The sequence below is a fragment of the Brassica napus genome, chromosome C3, assembly GCF_020379485.1.
Source record: "Brassica napus cultivar Da-Ae chromosome C3, Da-Ae, whole genome shotgun sequence".
Lineage (NCBI taxonomy): Eukaryota > Viridiplantae > Streptophyta > Magnoliopsida > Brassicales > Brassicaceae > Brassica > Brassica napus.
Genome location: NC_063446.1, coordinates 23,862,511 through 23,877,084, shown reverse-complemented (window position 1 = coordinate 23,877,084; position 14,574 = coordinate 23,862,511). Strand labels below are relative to the sequence as shown.

The 14,574-nt window shown below is 36.3% G+C and overlaps 4 protein-coding genes across 7 annotated transcripts; 2 read left to right on the top strand and 2 right to left on the bottom strand.

Annotated features, from left to right (window-relative positions):
• Positions 1-3,522: 3,522 nt before the first annotated feature.
• LOC111214159 (probable pectinesterase/pectinesterase inhibitor 21) lies at positions 3,523-6,241 on the top strand. Its single transcript, XM_022716501.2, has 2 exons — positions 3,523-4,713; positions 4,896-6,241. Exons 1-2 carry the CDS (start codon positions 3,705-3,707, stop codon positions 6,113-6,115), a joined length of 2,229 nt encoding a protein of 742 aa, XP_022572222.1. The 5' UTR covers positions 3,523-3,704; the 3' UTR covers positions 6,116-6,241.
• Positions 6,242-6,454: 213 nt separating this feature from the next.
• On the bottom strand, positions 6,455-7,606 carry LOC111214160 (60S ribosomal protein L18-2-like). Its single transcript, XM_022716502.2, has 5 exons — positions 7,497-7,606; positions 7,324-7,413; positions 7,095-7,223; positions 6,822-7,004; positions 6,455-6,744 (listed from the first exon to the last, which is right to left on the bottom strand). Exons 1-5 carry the CDS (start codon positions 7,497-7,499, stop codon positions 6,586-6,588), a joined length of 564 nt encoding a protein of 187 aa, XP_022572223.1. The 5' UTR covers positions 7,500-7,606; the 3' UTR covers positions 6,455-6,585.
• A 2,590-nt stretch (positions 7,607-10,196) lies between these two features.
• LOC106388872 (serine/threonine-protein phosphatase PP1 isozyme 9) lies at positions 10,197-12,413 on the top strand. 3 transcript variants are annotated; one of them, XM_022699415.2, is made up of 6 exons: positions 10,197-10,300; positions 10,460-10,525; positions 10,839-11,040; positions 11,138-11,697; positions 11,762-11,941; positions 12,033-12,413. In XM_022699415.2, exons 3-6 carry the CDS (start codon positions 10,848-10,850, stop codon positions 12,054-12,056), a joined length of 957 nt encoding a protein of 318 aa, XP_022555136.1. In that variant the 5' UTR covers positions 10,197-10,300; positions 10,460-10,525; positions 10,839-10,847; the 3' UTR covers positions 12,057-12,413. The 3 variants fall into 3 exon arrangements, with proteins under 3 accessions (XP_022555136.1, XP_013684499.1, XP_013684500.1); XM_013829045.3 differs by lacking the exon at positions 10,197-10,300 and having other exon boundaries at positions 10,318-10,525; XM_013829046.3 differs by lacking the exons at positions 10,197-10,300; positions 10,460-10,525 and having other exon boundaries at positions 10,532-11,040.
• Positions 12,414-12,882: 469 nt separating this feature from the next.
• Positions 12,883-14,013, bottom strand: LOC111197857 (60S ribosomal protein L22-2). 2 transcript variants are annotated; one of them, XM_022699416.2, is made up of 3 exons: positions 13,893-14,013; positions 13,265-13,511; positions 12,883-13,170 (listed from the first exon to the last, which is right to left on the bottom strand). In XM_022699416.2, the coding sequence occupies exons 2-3, from the start codon at positions 13,492-13,494 to the stop codon at positions 13,026-13,028; spliced, it is 375 nt and encodes a 124-aa protein (XP_022555137.1). In that variant the 5' UTR covers positions 13,495-13,511; positions 13,893-14,013; the 3' UTR covers positions 12,883-13,025. The 2 variants fall into 2 exon arrangements, with proteins under 2 accessions (XP_022555137.1, XP_022555138.1); XM_022699417.2 differs by having other exon boundaries at positions 13,265-13,506; positions 13,893-13,979.
• Between the last annotated feature and the right edge of the window lie 561 nt (positions 14,014-14,574).

The window sequence follows — 14,574 nt, the reverse complement described above, 5'->3', positions numbered from 1 at the left end:
TTGGACATGTTCAAATAATTTTGTTTCTGTTAGAAAATGACTAAAATTTTTCGATTGTCAAAAAGATCTCACATACTTACAGTGGTTTGGGGGTGTATGTAAAGGTGAAGAAGTAACTAATCATATAGTATAACAGGGGTTCAATTATGCAAAAAAACATAACATTGAAAAACATAATACATAATATATTAAAAATTAAGTATTAAATATCAAACAAGTAATAAAAAGAGAATATAAGCCTTAGATAGAATGTCCACGTAGGCGAAAATAATCGGACAAGAGAAACTATATTTTTGCCATGTCACCTCCTCTATTTGTTTTTACAAAATGATGTTTTAACTTTTTACTTAAATAATTATAGCCAAAAATATATTTTTTTGTGAAAATATATTATTTATATATTTATAATTATATTTTTATTTACATAATAGTTTTGTAAAGAAATATTTAGTGTAAATAATATCATAATTTTATAAAATACTAAAATAAATTGGGTTGGTTTTCAACTTTCACAAATAAAAAGTGTTATTTGTAAACTTAGAAAAAGAATATATCAACAATATTCTTTTCAGGAGAGAAAATAGAAAAATACACGAGAGACAAATCCATATCTATTATGAAATTCTTCAATTTTAGAGAAAAAACTAGAGGAATACATTGGAGATGGTCTAAGTCATGGCCAACGTAAATGATCGACGTTGAGATTTCAGCTTTTCAGATTCTTACTATTCTAATGTTTCAATATAATTTGAATATTCACTTTATTTTATAATATAATGGTTTAAAAATATTTTTTTGCTTCACTATATAAATTATTTTTATATTTTAATGTAATTGTATACTTATTGGATATTGTGTGGCCAATCAAATTATGTAAATTAATGTGCAATTGATTAAATTTATATATTAAATGACAGTTTTCTAAAGTAATACTCCCTCTGTTTTCAAATGTAAGTAGTTTTAGCAAAAAGAGTTTGTTTCACAGTATATGTAGTTTACATATTTCAATGCACATTTTTTTATTTATCGCATATTATGTGACCAATAAAATAATGTTAAATATTTTATAATTGGTTGGATTAATTGATTAAATTATATATTTTTTAAAATAACAACTTTCTAAATATTTGTGCTTTTAAGTAAAACAACTTATAATTAAAAACAGAGGGAGTAACTTTTAAATATTACAGATTTTAATTAAAACTGGAGGATATAATCCTCAGATAAAGTGTCCACGTATGCGAAAATAATCGGCCAATGAAAAACTATACTTTTGCCATGTCATCTCCTCTATTTGTTTTTACAAAATGATCCTTTATTTTTTTCCTTAAACAATTATAACCAAAAATATCTTTTAGTGAAATATATTATTTATATAAATATAATTATATTTTTTATTGACATAATAGTTTGTAAAGAAATATTTAGTGTAAATAATATCATAATTTTATAAAATACTAAAATAAATTGGGCTGGTTTTTAACTTTCACAAATAAAAACTATTATTTGTAAACTTAGAAAATAATATATCGAGAATATTCTTTTTATGAGAGAAAATAAAAAAATACATCGCCGACAAATTCATCTCTATTATGAAATTCCTCTATTTTAGAAAAGAAAAATAGAGGAATACATTGGAGATGGTCTAAGATATGACCGACGTAAATGATCGACGTTGAGGATTTAAAGTGGTCTCACTTTGAATTTCTCTCATTCTGTGCATTCCTAATTGGAAGGAGATAATCTACATCTAATATTATGTTACTCTTAGTATATTAGAAATGGTCGAACCGTAAACCAATTAAAGATGATGTAAGGAAGAAATAAAGATGTATTTCCAGTTATCATAAATATATAATCAATTGACAACAACTTAATTATGTCCAGCCTAAGACAACAGAGAAGAGTTTCCATACCCTTTAATATTATAATATTTTACTATGTTAGTTGCTAAATCAGTCTTCTCTAGCACATATACTCACTCCATTCTTGGAGTTTAAACTTTTCTATTAGTAGTTTGATCCCAAAAAAAAAAAAAAATTGTCGCACTGTACATTGTAATTGGAGAAAGAAAACAAACAAAAATCAACCAAATACTTTTAAAGTATATGAAACAAAAATTGGAAGTACCAATTCTCTCAAGTTAAAGAATAAGGCAATAAAATTATAAAAACACAAATAAAATTATTAAAAAATTAATATGCTCAACGCAAACACACATAAAAGTGAGACATCATATTTGAATATATTTAAATAAATCATTTTAAATATATTATATTCTTAATAATTTTAAAATTACTTAAAAAGAAACTAAATTATTAAAAAATTAATATAAAAATAAAACTAAAGCAATATTTTGTAACGTCAAAATAATAAATTAATAAAAAATATATTATGTTAATAAAATAGATTTTAGATTTTAAAGACTTCTAATTCATGTAATATTACAAAATTCAAAATTTGTTAATTACAATTAATATTTTTCCACTAGATATATTAAAATAATATTCTAGATCGATATTCAATTGTCAGTTTTCAACTATTACACGTAAAAATATATTATTAAGTACGCTTTTTTGAAAAGAGAGTTTTATATTTTAAGTAAGTTATTAGAGTACTTTTTCTTTTCGTGTATTTATTCGAGATGAGATTCCGATTTTTTAAACTAAGATAATTTATATTCTATACATAATTATATTTTTTTTACATAACTCTAAAATCTCATACTTGATTCTTCATATTTTATTAGTTAATTATGTTACATATAATAGAAATGCCTACTTCAAACTAAAATATAATAAAAACAAATTTAAAAATTAGTTATATAATTTAACATACAAAAATTCACATACAAATAAAAAATAATAAATGTAACAAATTTATATATATTATCCGCGCGTAGCGCGCAGAAAGAATCTAGTATCTGATAAAGATTATATATTAGATTCGAAAATATGATATTCCTTTTTACTTTAGAAAAATATTTTTATCTTACTAAAAATTATTTTCTTATTTTTCTTTAATGTTGTATTTGCAATTGTGTGATCTATCATCTATACGAAAGTGGTTTGCAAAATTATGGACATAGCGAAACGAATTATTTTTCTTGATCTCCAATTTTGAGTGGTTGTACTTGTATAGTACAGATCATCTAACCTCTAAATTAACTAAGAAAAATATATGTATTAATCGTTTATTCCTCAATTCATAATTGTTTTAAGCTCTATGAATTTTAAGACGTGGTTGGCATATCAAAATTAGAAAGAACATACCTAAAACACGATTAAGACACTGAATAATCTGGTAGAGAAAACAAAGTTTTAATCCCTAAAATTAATTATTTTCCTTATTTAGAAACTCATGGAGAAACAGAGAAGACAAGAAAACTACCACAAGTCTATTTTTCATCCTTTTCTCACTAGCCGCATTTCCCGCCAAGCCTCATAAAACAGAGCAACCAGAAAAATAACGAACTCTTAATTTCTCGTTTCCGTTATAAATAATCCATCTCGGCAACTATGAAAAAATTACATACTCCTAAGGAGGCTACGTAAACCTTCGAAGGGGTCGTCACAAATCTTGTTTTCTCAAAAGAATAACGAACAGCTCTTATCTTTTGAAAATCAATATATATCTTCAGAGCTGTTCAGGTTCAAAAACAATTTGATTAATAGAAATCAATAAAAAGGAAAAAAAAGACAAACATGTCGTACGGGTACGACGATGATTCCAAGAGGAAGAAAAGGTATGTTATCATCTCAATCTCCTCTGTTCTTCTCATCTCCATGGTGGTGGCCGTTACCGTCGGTGTCAGCCTCAACAAGAACGAAGGCAACGGTGACTCTGACGCACAGATAACGTCTTCCGTCAAAGCCGTTAAGGACGTATGTGCACCAACGGATTTCAAAAAGACATGTGAAGACAGTTTAAACAAGAACGGTAACAACACGACCGACCCGATCGAGTTGGTCAAGACAGCGTTTAGCGCAACGATGAGGCAGATCTCTGCCGCTGCCAAGAAGTCGCAGACCATAATGGAGCTTCAGAAGGATCCAAGGACCAAGATGGCTCTTGATCAGTGCAAGGAGCTGATGGATTACGCGCTGGGAGAGCTAAGCAACTCTTTCGAGGAGCTCGGTAAGTTTGAGTTCCATTTACTCGACGAGGCTTTGATCAATCTGAGGATCTGGCTCAGCGCGGCGATAAGCCACGAGGAGACCTGCCTCGAAGGGTTCGAAGGGACGCAAGGGAATGCTGGGGAGACCATGAAGAAAGCGTTGAAAACCGCTATCGAATTGACACGCAACGGGCTGGCGATCATCAGCGAAATGTCGAATTTCGTGGGACAAATGGGGATTCCTGAGTTCAGCAGCCGCAGGCTGCTGTCCCAGGAAATCCCCTCGTGGGTGGACCAGCGAGGGCGTAGGCTCTTGCAGGCTGCTGCCGCGTATTCAGATGCTAAGCCTGATATAGTGGTGGCTCAGGACGGGAGCGGTCAGTATAAAACGATCAACGAGGCTTTGAAGTTCGTCCCGAAGAAGAAGAACACGACCTTCGTGGTTTACATTAAGGCTGGTATCTACCAGGAGTACGTTCAGATCAACAAGAGCATGACTCATCTCGTGTTCCTCGGTGATGGTCCGGAGAAAACCATCATATCCGGTAACAAGAATTACAAGGACGGTATCACTACCTACCGTACCCAAACTGTTGGTACGTCACGTATACTCACTGAAAATTTGGAAGACATAAATATTTTTTAAGAACTTTTATATAAAGATAAGAAAATCATAATTTGGGGGGAGTATGTTTATGTAAAAAGCTACAAAAATTACTCATTAGCTTATAAATATATTAGAAGTTATAAATGTTAATGCTTGTAAATGTTCTTGCAGCCATCATTGGGGACTCCTTCATTGCCAAGAACATCGGGTTCGTTAACACTGCTGGTGCAGCCAAATTCCAAGCTGTTGCGGTTAGGGTTCAATCAGACGAGTCCATCTTTTTCAACTGTAGATTCGATGGCTACCAAGACACCCTCTACGCTCACTCCCACCGTCAGTTCTACCGTGATTGCACCATCTCAGGCACTATTGATTTCCTCTTCGGAGACGCGGCTGCCGTGTTCCAGAACTGTACTTTGTTGGTGAGGAAGCCGCTTCCGAACCAGGCGTGCCCCATCACAGCCCACGGTCGTAGCGACGCGAGGGAAGCAACAGGATTTGTGTTCCAAGGTTGTACTATTGCTGGGGAGCCGGATTACTTGGCGGTCAAGGCAACTAGCAAAGCCTATCTTGGTAGGCCGTGGAGAGAGTTTTCGAGGACAATTATCATGAACAGTTTCCTCCCAGATTTCGTCCAGCCGCAAGGATGGATGCCGTGGATGGGGAACTTTGGGCTTGACACGTTGTTCTACTCTGAGGCTCAGAACACAGGACCGGGAGCAGGGCTTGCAAACCGGGTTACTTGGGCAGGAATCAAGACGTTGAGTAACGAGGAGATTCTCAAGTTCACACCGGATCAGTTCATTCAAGGTGGCATTTGGGTTCCCGGCAAAGGTGTTCCGTACACTCCTGGCCTCTTGGCTGCCAACCCTAACGCTGCAACCACCGTCCCAAGCGGCTCAGCTGCTTCAGGTACCCCCTCCTTCACGGACACAAGTGGTTCTGGCTCGGTTTCTCCATCAGCTGCCCCTGTTTCTCAAGTAGCTGCCCCGGTTTCTCCAGCAGCTGCCCCGGAAGGTTCACTAAAGATGGCTTCAACAGAGACAAGTGGTGCTGGCTCGGTTTTTCCAGCAGCTTCCCCACAAGGTTCTATCAGGATGGCTTCAACTGATTCAAGTGGTGCTAGTTCGGTTTCTCCAGCAGCTGCCCCGGAAGGTTCTATCAGGATGGCTTCTATGGAGAGACCTGGTGCAGGCTCAGTTTCTCCAGTAGCTGCTCCGGAAAGTTCTATCAGGATGGCGTCAACAGAGACAAGTGGTGCTGGCTCAGTGTCTCCAGCAGCTACCCCAGAAGGTTCTATCAAGATGGCTTCATCGGAGACAAGTGGTGCTGCTGCCCCGGTTTATCCACCACCTCCCCCATTTTATCCTGACATTGCATTGTCTAACTAAAAGATCCATTAAGATGCCATATAATGTCTTTCTATTTTTTCTTACTAAAACCTGGAACCAAAAACATTTGCATAACCTTGAAGAATTCAGGATTATTGATCTATATACCAAATTGTTTGAGATTAATGTCTAGCTTTGTAAACCCATGTTTAATTATCGCAGTAAATTAAATATGTTGTTTATAATTCTATAATCGTATCAATTCATTATGTAGAATATTAGTTCACAAACTATTCTAAAGAGATTTGATTTTTTCGTCGATTTTAGCATACTTGACCATGACGTCAAGAACTTTTGAGGAAAGAATGTGAAGTTTGATAAACACAGTAAAGCTCACAGTAGTCGCAAACTTTAGATATTGTCTGAAACAAGGCACGAAAAAGCACAATTCTCTAACAAAAATCCGATTACGAAAGTGATTAAGAAGCAACAACACAACAGAATCAAGTTCAGTGACACAGACAATGTTCTTAAACCTTGAAACCACGGCTCTTCCTCTTTCCTCTGGCCTTCTCGAACTTCCTTCCCTTGGACCGAACATATGGCTTCGAGTGACTGTGTGGAACACCAGGAGCGCGACCAAAATGCTTCACAGCCTCACGTGAGTTCTTAGGTCCTCTAAGAAGAACCTACACACAAGAACCAAGTAAAGGCTAAACACTTTTATCACACCTAAGTAGAAAAGAAAATGAAGAAGAGCGGTTACCGTGTTCTGTCCCAAAGGAGCTCTGAGAGCAAGCTGGTCAAAGGTCAAGCATTCACCACCAGCTTTCTCAATACGAGCTCTGGCTCTCTCCGTGAACCTCAAGGCAGTAACTTTGATAGCTGGAATCTCGTGTACCCTCAAATCATCGGTTATAGTTCCAACCAAGACAGCAATCTTATCTTCCTATCATATCAATGCAAGAGAGATCATGACCTAGGACTAACTTCTACACCAAGTAACAGAGAGATACTAGGTTTTGAAACGAAATGGAACCTTGCCAGTCATGAACTCGACGAGTCTAGATAGAGAAAGAGGAGCTTTGTTGACTTTGCTCATGAAAAGCCTCTTTAGGATCACTGCATTGAACTTGCTCTGAGTTCTCCTCACCAGAAACCTGTAAAGCTGCAAATTTTTCAAAACAAAAGTTCAAATCTCATGTTCAGTAAGATTTAGCAAACAGATAACGCTTCAAAGGAGAAAGATTGTTGGTTAAAGTTTTGACCTTGACAGTGAGCTTGAGATAGACATCGTCGGACTTGGGAGCTGTCCTTTTGGTCTTCTTGCTCTTACCTCCAGCGATCAAATCGATACCCTGCAAACACCACCGAATTTGATCTCAGAATCAACCAAACTCAAAGCATTCAGAGAATGGAGATTGAGAGAGGGGAAATGTACCATTGTAGCGTCCGGGAGATGTGGTGCCGCCGCGGTCGAAGCTTCAGCAAGAGAAGTGATGAATCTAGCTTTTATATCAGTTCATAGTAACGGTGACTCGATTTAGCTTTAGGGTTTACTTAATTCCAGTAATGGGCCCTGTAAGCCCAATATAATTGATGTCCAGTTCAGACCATGTTGTGTTTTATGGGTCAAGCTCATTAATTGACATGAGAAACAGACCCAACATCAAAGAACTATTATGAACCACAGATCATAAGAAGTCTCCTTTTTCAGATCAAATTATTTAATGATTTCTGTTGTGTCAGTTTGATGTGTGTTGTATTACGTAGATCATCTATGGAGTCTTGACAAAAGGATTGAGCTACTTATTAGGTGTAACATTACCCCTGTTCGTTTTATCAACGCGGCGGCATGCGACTGCGGCTCTAAATTATCGCTACAGTTAGAGCATGCACAGCAAAGTCACAACAAAACGGATTTGTTATTCTGACGCGGCGGCAAATAAAGTTCGGTAAAGAGAACGCTGATAATATTAGCGACAGCGGCAACACCGGTTTCCTGCCTCCTGATTATTAGCTTGCGGCTGGCTGCGTCTTTAAAGCTCCGAATTTTCTTCTTTCATAGGGTAATTGTTGGCCGCCGCCGCCACTAACGGCGTCTTTAAAACGAACAGGGTAATTGTTGTTAGCTATAAACTAATATCTCTATAGTATTATATTCATAGACAGCTACAGAGTATTAATCACATCTATTAAGGTTCATTTGAATTTAACATTTACTCTGAAAATAGTTTACAAATTATACTCCATCCGTTTGTTTCTGATACTTGACGTTTTAGAATAAATTTTATGTTCTAAATTAGATAAATTAGATAACATTTTCAAAATTTTGTATAAAATTTATTCACAGTTTATATATATATAATCAATGATATTATACATTCTATTTTATTATATGTTAAATTGTAGTTAGCTATAATCAGTTGTGCTTTTGTTTAAAATAGATGAAAATAGATATTTTTAATTTATGTACACAAGAGAAGGTTACATAAAAAGACACATTTCGTCTTTTCTTTGCAGCAAAAGACACATTATAGTTTTGACACACTTTACTTGTACGGTTTGGTAGATTCGAGACCAAAATGCCCCTGTCTTATTTTTAGAAGGAAGCAACAATTAAAGTAGTTATTTCATTTTATGTTAATAAATTAAACGGTGTGTTTTGCTAGGATATGGTAGTTACAAAGTCGTGGATAGGAAATAGTGGTTAGGCGTATATGTTAAGGACACATTGTTATTGTTGTGGACATGATTGTTGTGGTTAGGGTACCAAAGATACAAATTTTCTAGAACATATAGTATGGATGTGATACAGTAGATATGTCAAATATCTTAACTTGATAAGCATTCGTAATGTTTGATAATATAAAAGACCTAGAAACCGCATATATTACAAAAGCATACATAATGTTTGGGAAGAGGGTATATGGACAAGAGTGATGTTTCCAAGTCCGTAACCACAAACTTCATATCCATAACCACACAACCTCATTTACGGTATCTATCGGTATCTATCGCCACCACAGTCTCCACCTCTATATCCACTTTCATATCCACCGCCTCTGTATCCATGACCACCATAACCTCCACTCCGGTATCAACCACCATCTCCACCTCCGTATCCCCCTACTCTCCCATCTTCCACCTCCACCGTATCCACCACCATCTCCTCATCTCGAGCAACCACCTTAGTATCCACCATCTTCATATCCATAACCACCTTCCTACGTCACCATAGTTAGTCTCGTCGGAACTCAGATCTCCTCAGCGACTCCACTACAATCCCAGATATCCGTTTAAGCTTCAAAAGCTCGCTGCTCTCAACTTCAGTCTTAATTCGAACTTTCTTGACGAATTAATTGCCTTAGTCACCGGAGCTAGATTTTGGAATTCACTCTCCTCTGTGACTTCACTGACTCTTCAAATCTCCTCCACTCAATCCCAGAAAACTCGCCGCTTTCCGCTTCTTCGATAACAACATATGAATACATCAAAAGAGGATAAGAGCTTTTCAGTTTGGTGAATTCAGTAATGGACCAAACTCCTTTTCCTCATTTATCATTTTAATCTTCTCCATCATCACCTAAATCACTCTCCTAAACCGAGCTCCAATATATCCATCTTGATTCAAAACAATGGATCTGTGTTATCCTCCTTATCTCCTAAACCTATCTTTGATATCTTCTTAGCTAGTTCTAAATTTTCAATTCTTCTCACAATCTCATTGTTTTTTCTTTCTGAGATTTGGTTCACAAAAAAAAAAAAACTTTTCGATGGTTCATCGATGACAAAGAGACGAAAAAAGTTTTGATTTTTTTTTTCTAATTGATTTATTTATTTCAGAATTGATGGATGTTGTAGTAAAGTAAACTGAATGTCAATTATGGTATTACACATGTACTAAGTGTGTCAAAGGCACAAAGTGCCTTATTGTGTAATTAAAAAGTCAGATTGTGTCTCCCAGCGTAATTTTCTCTAGTAAAAATATACTTTTACTATTTACCAAAAAGGTAAAATAATGTGTTTTTGAATATGCTAATTAGAGAGGAACATGATTAATCACACACGTGCTTTACCTCTAACGATAAAACCGAACTTTTCAAAAAACGCGGTTTCTCGCCCGACAACAAATTACTTTGACCAGTTCCAATGAGAATCTTCCACGTCTCATCTTTTTGGCTGGATCTTCTTCCACCACCGTCCCCATATCCTTGCCTTAGAAGGTAAACACTAATTACAAGGGTAAGTCCATTGATTCCAATCGTTCCATTTCATATTCTTAATTATCTTTATGATCACCATGTCCATCTGTAACCTTACTATTTGACCGACTTCTTCATTGTAATCAATAGCCATTAAAATCCAAAAACTGCGTTGAAAATAGATTTCCAAAATTTTCAGACAGGAGAGAGAGAGAGACGACAAGATATCTGCACCATCTGTTTTTCTCCCCTCAATACTCTAAAGGTAAAACTTTCTTTTTTGTTTCTCTGTTCTGAAATTAAAAAAGTTATAATCTTAAATTCGGATTTGTTCTAATCTAATCTCTGTCCATTTGATCCACTTGAGTTTTAAGACTAATCAAGATTTACTTCTGGTCTCTCCCCCCTTTTGTTTTGTCTCTTTCTTTCGCGTTTCCCGCATTTCCCCGGGAAAAATCCCAAAAAAGCTTCCCACTTTCTGATCGCCTCCTTATCAATCCTTGAAACCATTAACGACCCATTGTTTCTCACCTGATTTTTCGCAAACCCTTTTGTTTTAATTTGCATTCTGGTTATAGAAAAGAAGGATGACGACGACAATGGAAGCGGTGATGGAGATAAGTACGGTGGATGATATCATAAGAAGACTATTAGAAGGCAAAGGAGGCAAACAGGTTCAGCTCTCCGAGATCGAGATCCGTCAACTCTGCGTTAACGCCAGACAAATCTTCCTCTCTCAGCCTAATCTCCTCGACCTCCATGCCCCCATTCGCATCTGCGGTACTCTCTCTCCCTCTCTGTTCAACAGATTAAAAAATGATTTCGCATTGTTTTTATTATGCTATTACAAACTATGAGAAATATTACAAAAACGAAGGTGATATCCATGGACAATACCAAGACCTTCTTCGTCTATTCGAATACGGAGGCTACCCTCCTTCAGCGCACTACCTCTTCCTCGGAGACTACGTCGACAGAGGCAAGCAAAGCCTCGAAACAATCTGCCTCCTCTTGGCTTACAAGATCCGCTACCCGTCCAAGATCTTTCTCCTGAGAGGCAACCACGAAGACGCCAAGATCAACAGGATCTACGGCTTCTACGATGAATGCAAACGGAGATTCAACGTCAGGCTATGGAAGATATTCACCGACTGCTTCAACTGTCTTCCCGTTGCTGCCCTCATTGACGACAAGATCCTGTGTATGCACGGCGGGCTGTCGCCGGAGCTGGAGAATTTGGAGCAGATTAGGGAGATTGAGAGGCCTACTGAGATTCCGGACAATGGTCTTCTTTGTGATTTGCTTTGGTCTGATCCTGATCAGAAGAGGGAAGGATGGTCTGATAGTGATAGAGGTATTTCTTGCACGTTTGGTGCTGATGTGGTTGCTGAGTTCTTGGATAAGAATGATCTTGACCTTATTTGCCGCGGTCATCAGGTAAAAAGACTTCTCCTAGACTTTACTTGAGAGACCTTTATGATTTACTTTGGTTTGTTTGCAGGTAGTGGAAGATGGGTATGAGTTTTTTGCTAAAAGGAGATTAGTTACTATATTCTCTGCTCCAAACTATGGTGGAGAGTTTGACAATGCAGGTGCATTGTTGAGTGTGGACCAGTCTCTTGTGTGCTCTTTTGAGATTCTGAAACCTGCTCCAGCTTCAAGCAGTACTCCTCTCAAGAAGGTTTGTTCTCACCAGACCAAGAAGCCCTTCTTCTGATACTATGATTGGTAATAGCTTTACACATGGCTTTCTTTATGTTTTGTTTTATCAGGTACCAAAAATGGGCAAGTCTTGAAACTCAAGAAAGGATGTTCCCTTGAGGCTTGGTTTCATAAGCTCAAGCTAGGCTTTATATGCATTACTTCAGATGTAGGTAAAGTGCAACGGAGAAGAGAAACTTAAAGACTAGTTTACTTAGTCATCAAAGAAGAACAAAAGAGAGAGAGAGACAGAAGACAAAAAGCTGTAATCCAAAATATTCTTTGTGTATAGTTTGCATAAACTTCTCTTCTCTGCTTCTTGAACTTTTCATCTCCTTTTGGTTTGTTTTCTTGTTCTTATGTTTATTCATTTAAGTTATAGAGTGCCTCTCCTCTTTTGCTTTTTCTTATTTTCTTGTATCATCAAATACAATTTCACAAACTTTCATTCACCATAACAGTTTCATAAAACAACGAAACAAAGCAGAATCAACTCATTGGAAGACGCAAGCTTTAACTATTGTCATTGTTGTGACTTGTGGTGTGTCTGTGACTGCCTTCTCCGGTGAATATGGTTATCAATTCATTCACCAGCTTTAGCTTGTCAGGTTTCATCACGAACCTCTTTATAAACACCTGATCACTACACATCAAGACAGACGTTGGAGGCATTCCATTTCCCACTCCTTTGGACAAAACAACTCGGAATAATCCTCTACTCCAGGCTTGTATTGTATCCAAGCTGACTACCACGTCCTTTAGTGACAAATTCATCAGCATCTGGTGTAAGTAACCGTCGGTACGTGGTAATAACCAACACTGTCGAACGCTCAACTTTGTTACGTCTCTAATAGTTTTGATCTTCTTTAACAGATTCTTCAACCATAAGATAATTACCAAGATATTCTTCTCTTAAACAAGAGTCTGAAACGATAATTAACTTCAACCAAAACTAGATAAGATCTCTCACAAAAAAAGAACCAAGATAAATTGTATTGATAGCAGCAAAAAGCAGAAACCAAAACAACAGAAGAAACAGGCAAAAACAAGAGTAGAGCGCTCTTCTAGTCTTCCTCCTCGCCCTCGTTCTCAGCGATGTTGAAGTACCTCAACTCATAGAGGTTACGGTCCTTGTTAGCCGCAATCACTCTAAGCCAATCCCTCACATTGTGCTTCTTCAAGTACTTCTTCGTCAAGTACTTCAAATACCTGAAAGTAACAACAAACAAAGAGTTGAAACTTCAGATTGCTTATAAATCCTATAATCACTAGAGGAAAAATGTGGTGTTGAGTGTTTGTTTACCTCTTGGAGAATTGGCCTTCGGAGGTAACAGTGATCTTGTTCTTCTCACGTGTGATTGTGACGGAATCACCAAGGGCACCGGCTTTGCCACCGACTTTGATCCTCTCCTGAAGGAACTTCTCGAGGGAAGCAATCTCCATGATCTTGTCATCGACAGGCTTCGAGCAGTCAATGGAGAAGGACACTCCCTTCTTCTTTCCCTTGGCAACGGCTGCAGCTCCGCGACTCATTTTCTCTCAAACCTTTCCTATCCAAATCCAAAAAACAGAACACAGAGTGTTTATAAATCACTGACAAGAAGACACATACAAGCCAAAAGACATATGTCTGCATATAGACAAAGGTGTGTTTCGATACAGACAACGAATCCTAATCTGTTTTTATACGACATTTTCAAAACCTGTGAGATCTGATGAGAATCAAAACTTGTTACATGTGAGTTTCTAATCTAATCTCGTCAGCCACACTTTCAATAGAGTGGACATGAGCTCAAGCAAGAGAAAGAGTGAAACTATAAACTCGTGCATCTATTCTACCTTCATAGTTCGAGAAATAATTTTTATCAAATCTAATATAAGATACTGAAGAGTGTTCCATCAGATGTAGAGAGAGATCGTAACAGGGGTACCTTGAAGACGAGCGGCGCCGGTTGAACGAGTGAGAGGAGACGAGGAAACAAAATGTGGCTAGGGTTTTTGCTTATTTAAAGTGCTTCTTATAGACCTAATTTATATTTCTATAAATAACAAAACTTTCCCTCTAATATTTTAGAAATCTCCAAATGTACCCAAATCTTTTGTACTTGAATTAAAAGCCCAATTGTTTTGTAACATGTGAGGTTTTTGTTGTAAATCACCAACAAAATGCAAATGCTAGTGTAGTAGTCTATGTTACATGGAAACGGAAGCGGATACGTGGAAGTGGAAGCGGAAGCGTATGGAAGCGCGGAAGCGAGATTTTTAAAAAAATTAAGAAGTGGGTACGTGTTGGAAGCGTATCTATATATATACACACACACATATATAAGATTTTTAAAAATGTAGAACTAAAAATTATATGATTTAAATTTAAGATAAAACATTTATTTATTTATAATAATTTCAAAATGATTTCATATTAAAACTGTGAAAATACACATAAATTAAATTTAAAATAAATTATTATATTAATTATTTTTAATTCTTTATAATTAAATGACATAATATATTTGAATATATGATTATCTTTAATAAAAACCTCAATGCATAAAGATAATTTATAGTGTTAATTTTAATATTTGTATATTTCTATTCTCTCTATTCAATACTATT

What these genes read in the sequence shown, in the direction of transcription:
- LOC111214159 (XM_022716501.2), top strand. Translation starts at nt 3,705, where the DNA reads ATGTCGTACGGGTACGACGATGATTCCAAGAGGAAGAAAAGGTATGTT. An exon ending in CTACCGTACCCAAACTGTTG is followed by an intron (nt 4,714 to 4,895) that starts GTACGTCACGTA and finishes ATGTTCTTGCAG; the next exon opens with CCATCATTGGGGACTCCTTC.
- LOC111214160 (XM_022716502.2), bottom strand. An exon ending in ATCTCAAGCTCACTGTCAAG is followed by an intron (nt 7,224 to 7,323) that starts GTCAAAACTTTA and finishes AAAAATTTGCAG; the next exon opens with CTTTACAGGTTTCTGGTGAG. An exon ending in TCGAGTTCATGACTGGCAAG is followed by an intron (nt 7,005 to 7,094) that starts GTTCCATTTCGT and finishes TTGATATGATAG; the next exon opens with GAAGATAAGATTGCTGTCTT.
- LOC106388872 (XM_022699415.2), top strand. Translation starts at nt 10,848, where the DNA reads ATGACGACGACAATGGAAGCGGTGATGGAGATAAGTACGGTGGATGAT. An exon ending in TGCCCCCATTCGCATCTGCG is followed by an intron (nt 11,041 to 11,137) that starts GTACTCTCTCTC and finishes ACAAAAACGAAG; the next exon opens with GTGATATCCATGGACAATAC. An exon ending in TTATTTGCCGCGGTCATCAG is followed by an intron (nt 11,698 to 11,761) that starts GTAAAAAGACTT and finishes GTTTGTTTGCAG; the next exon opens with GTAGTGGAAGATGGGTATGA.
- LOC111197857 (XM_022699416.2), bottom strand. Translation starts at nt 13,494, where the DNA reads ATGAGTCGCGGAGCTGCAGCCGTTGCCAAGGGAAAGAAGAAGGGAGTG. An exon ending in GAAGGCCAATTCTCCAAGAG is followed by an intron (nt 13,171 to 13,264) that starts GTAAACAAACAC and finishes TGTTACTTTCAG; the next exon opens with GTATTTGAAGTACTTGACGA.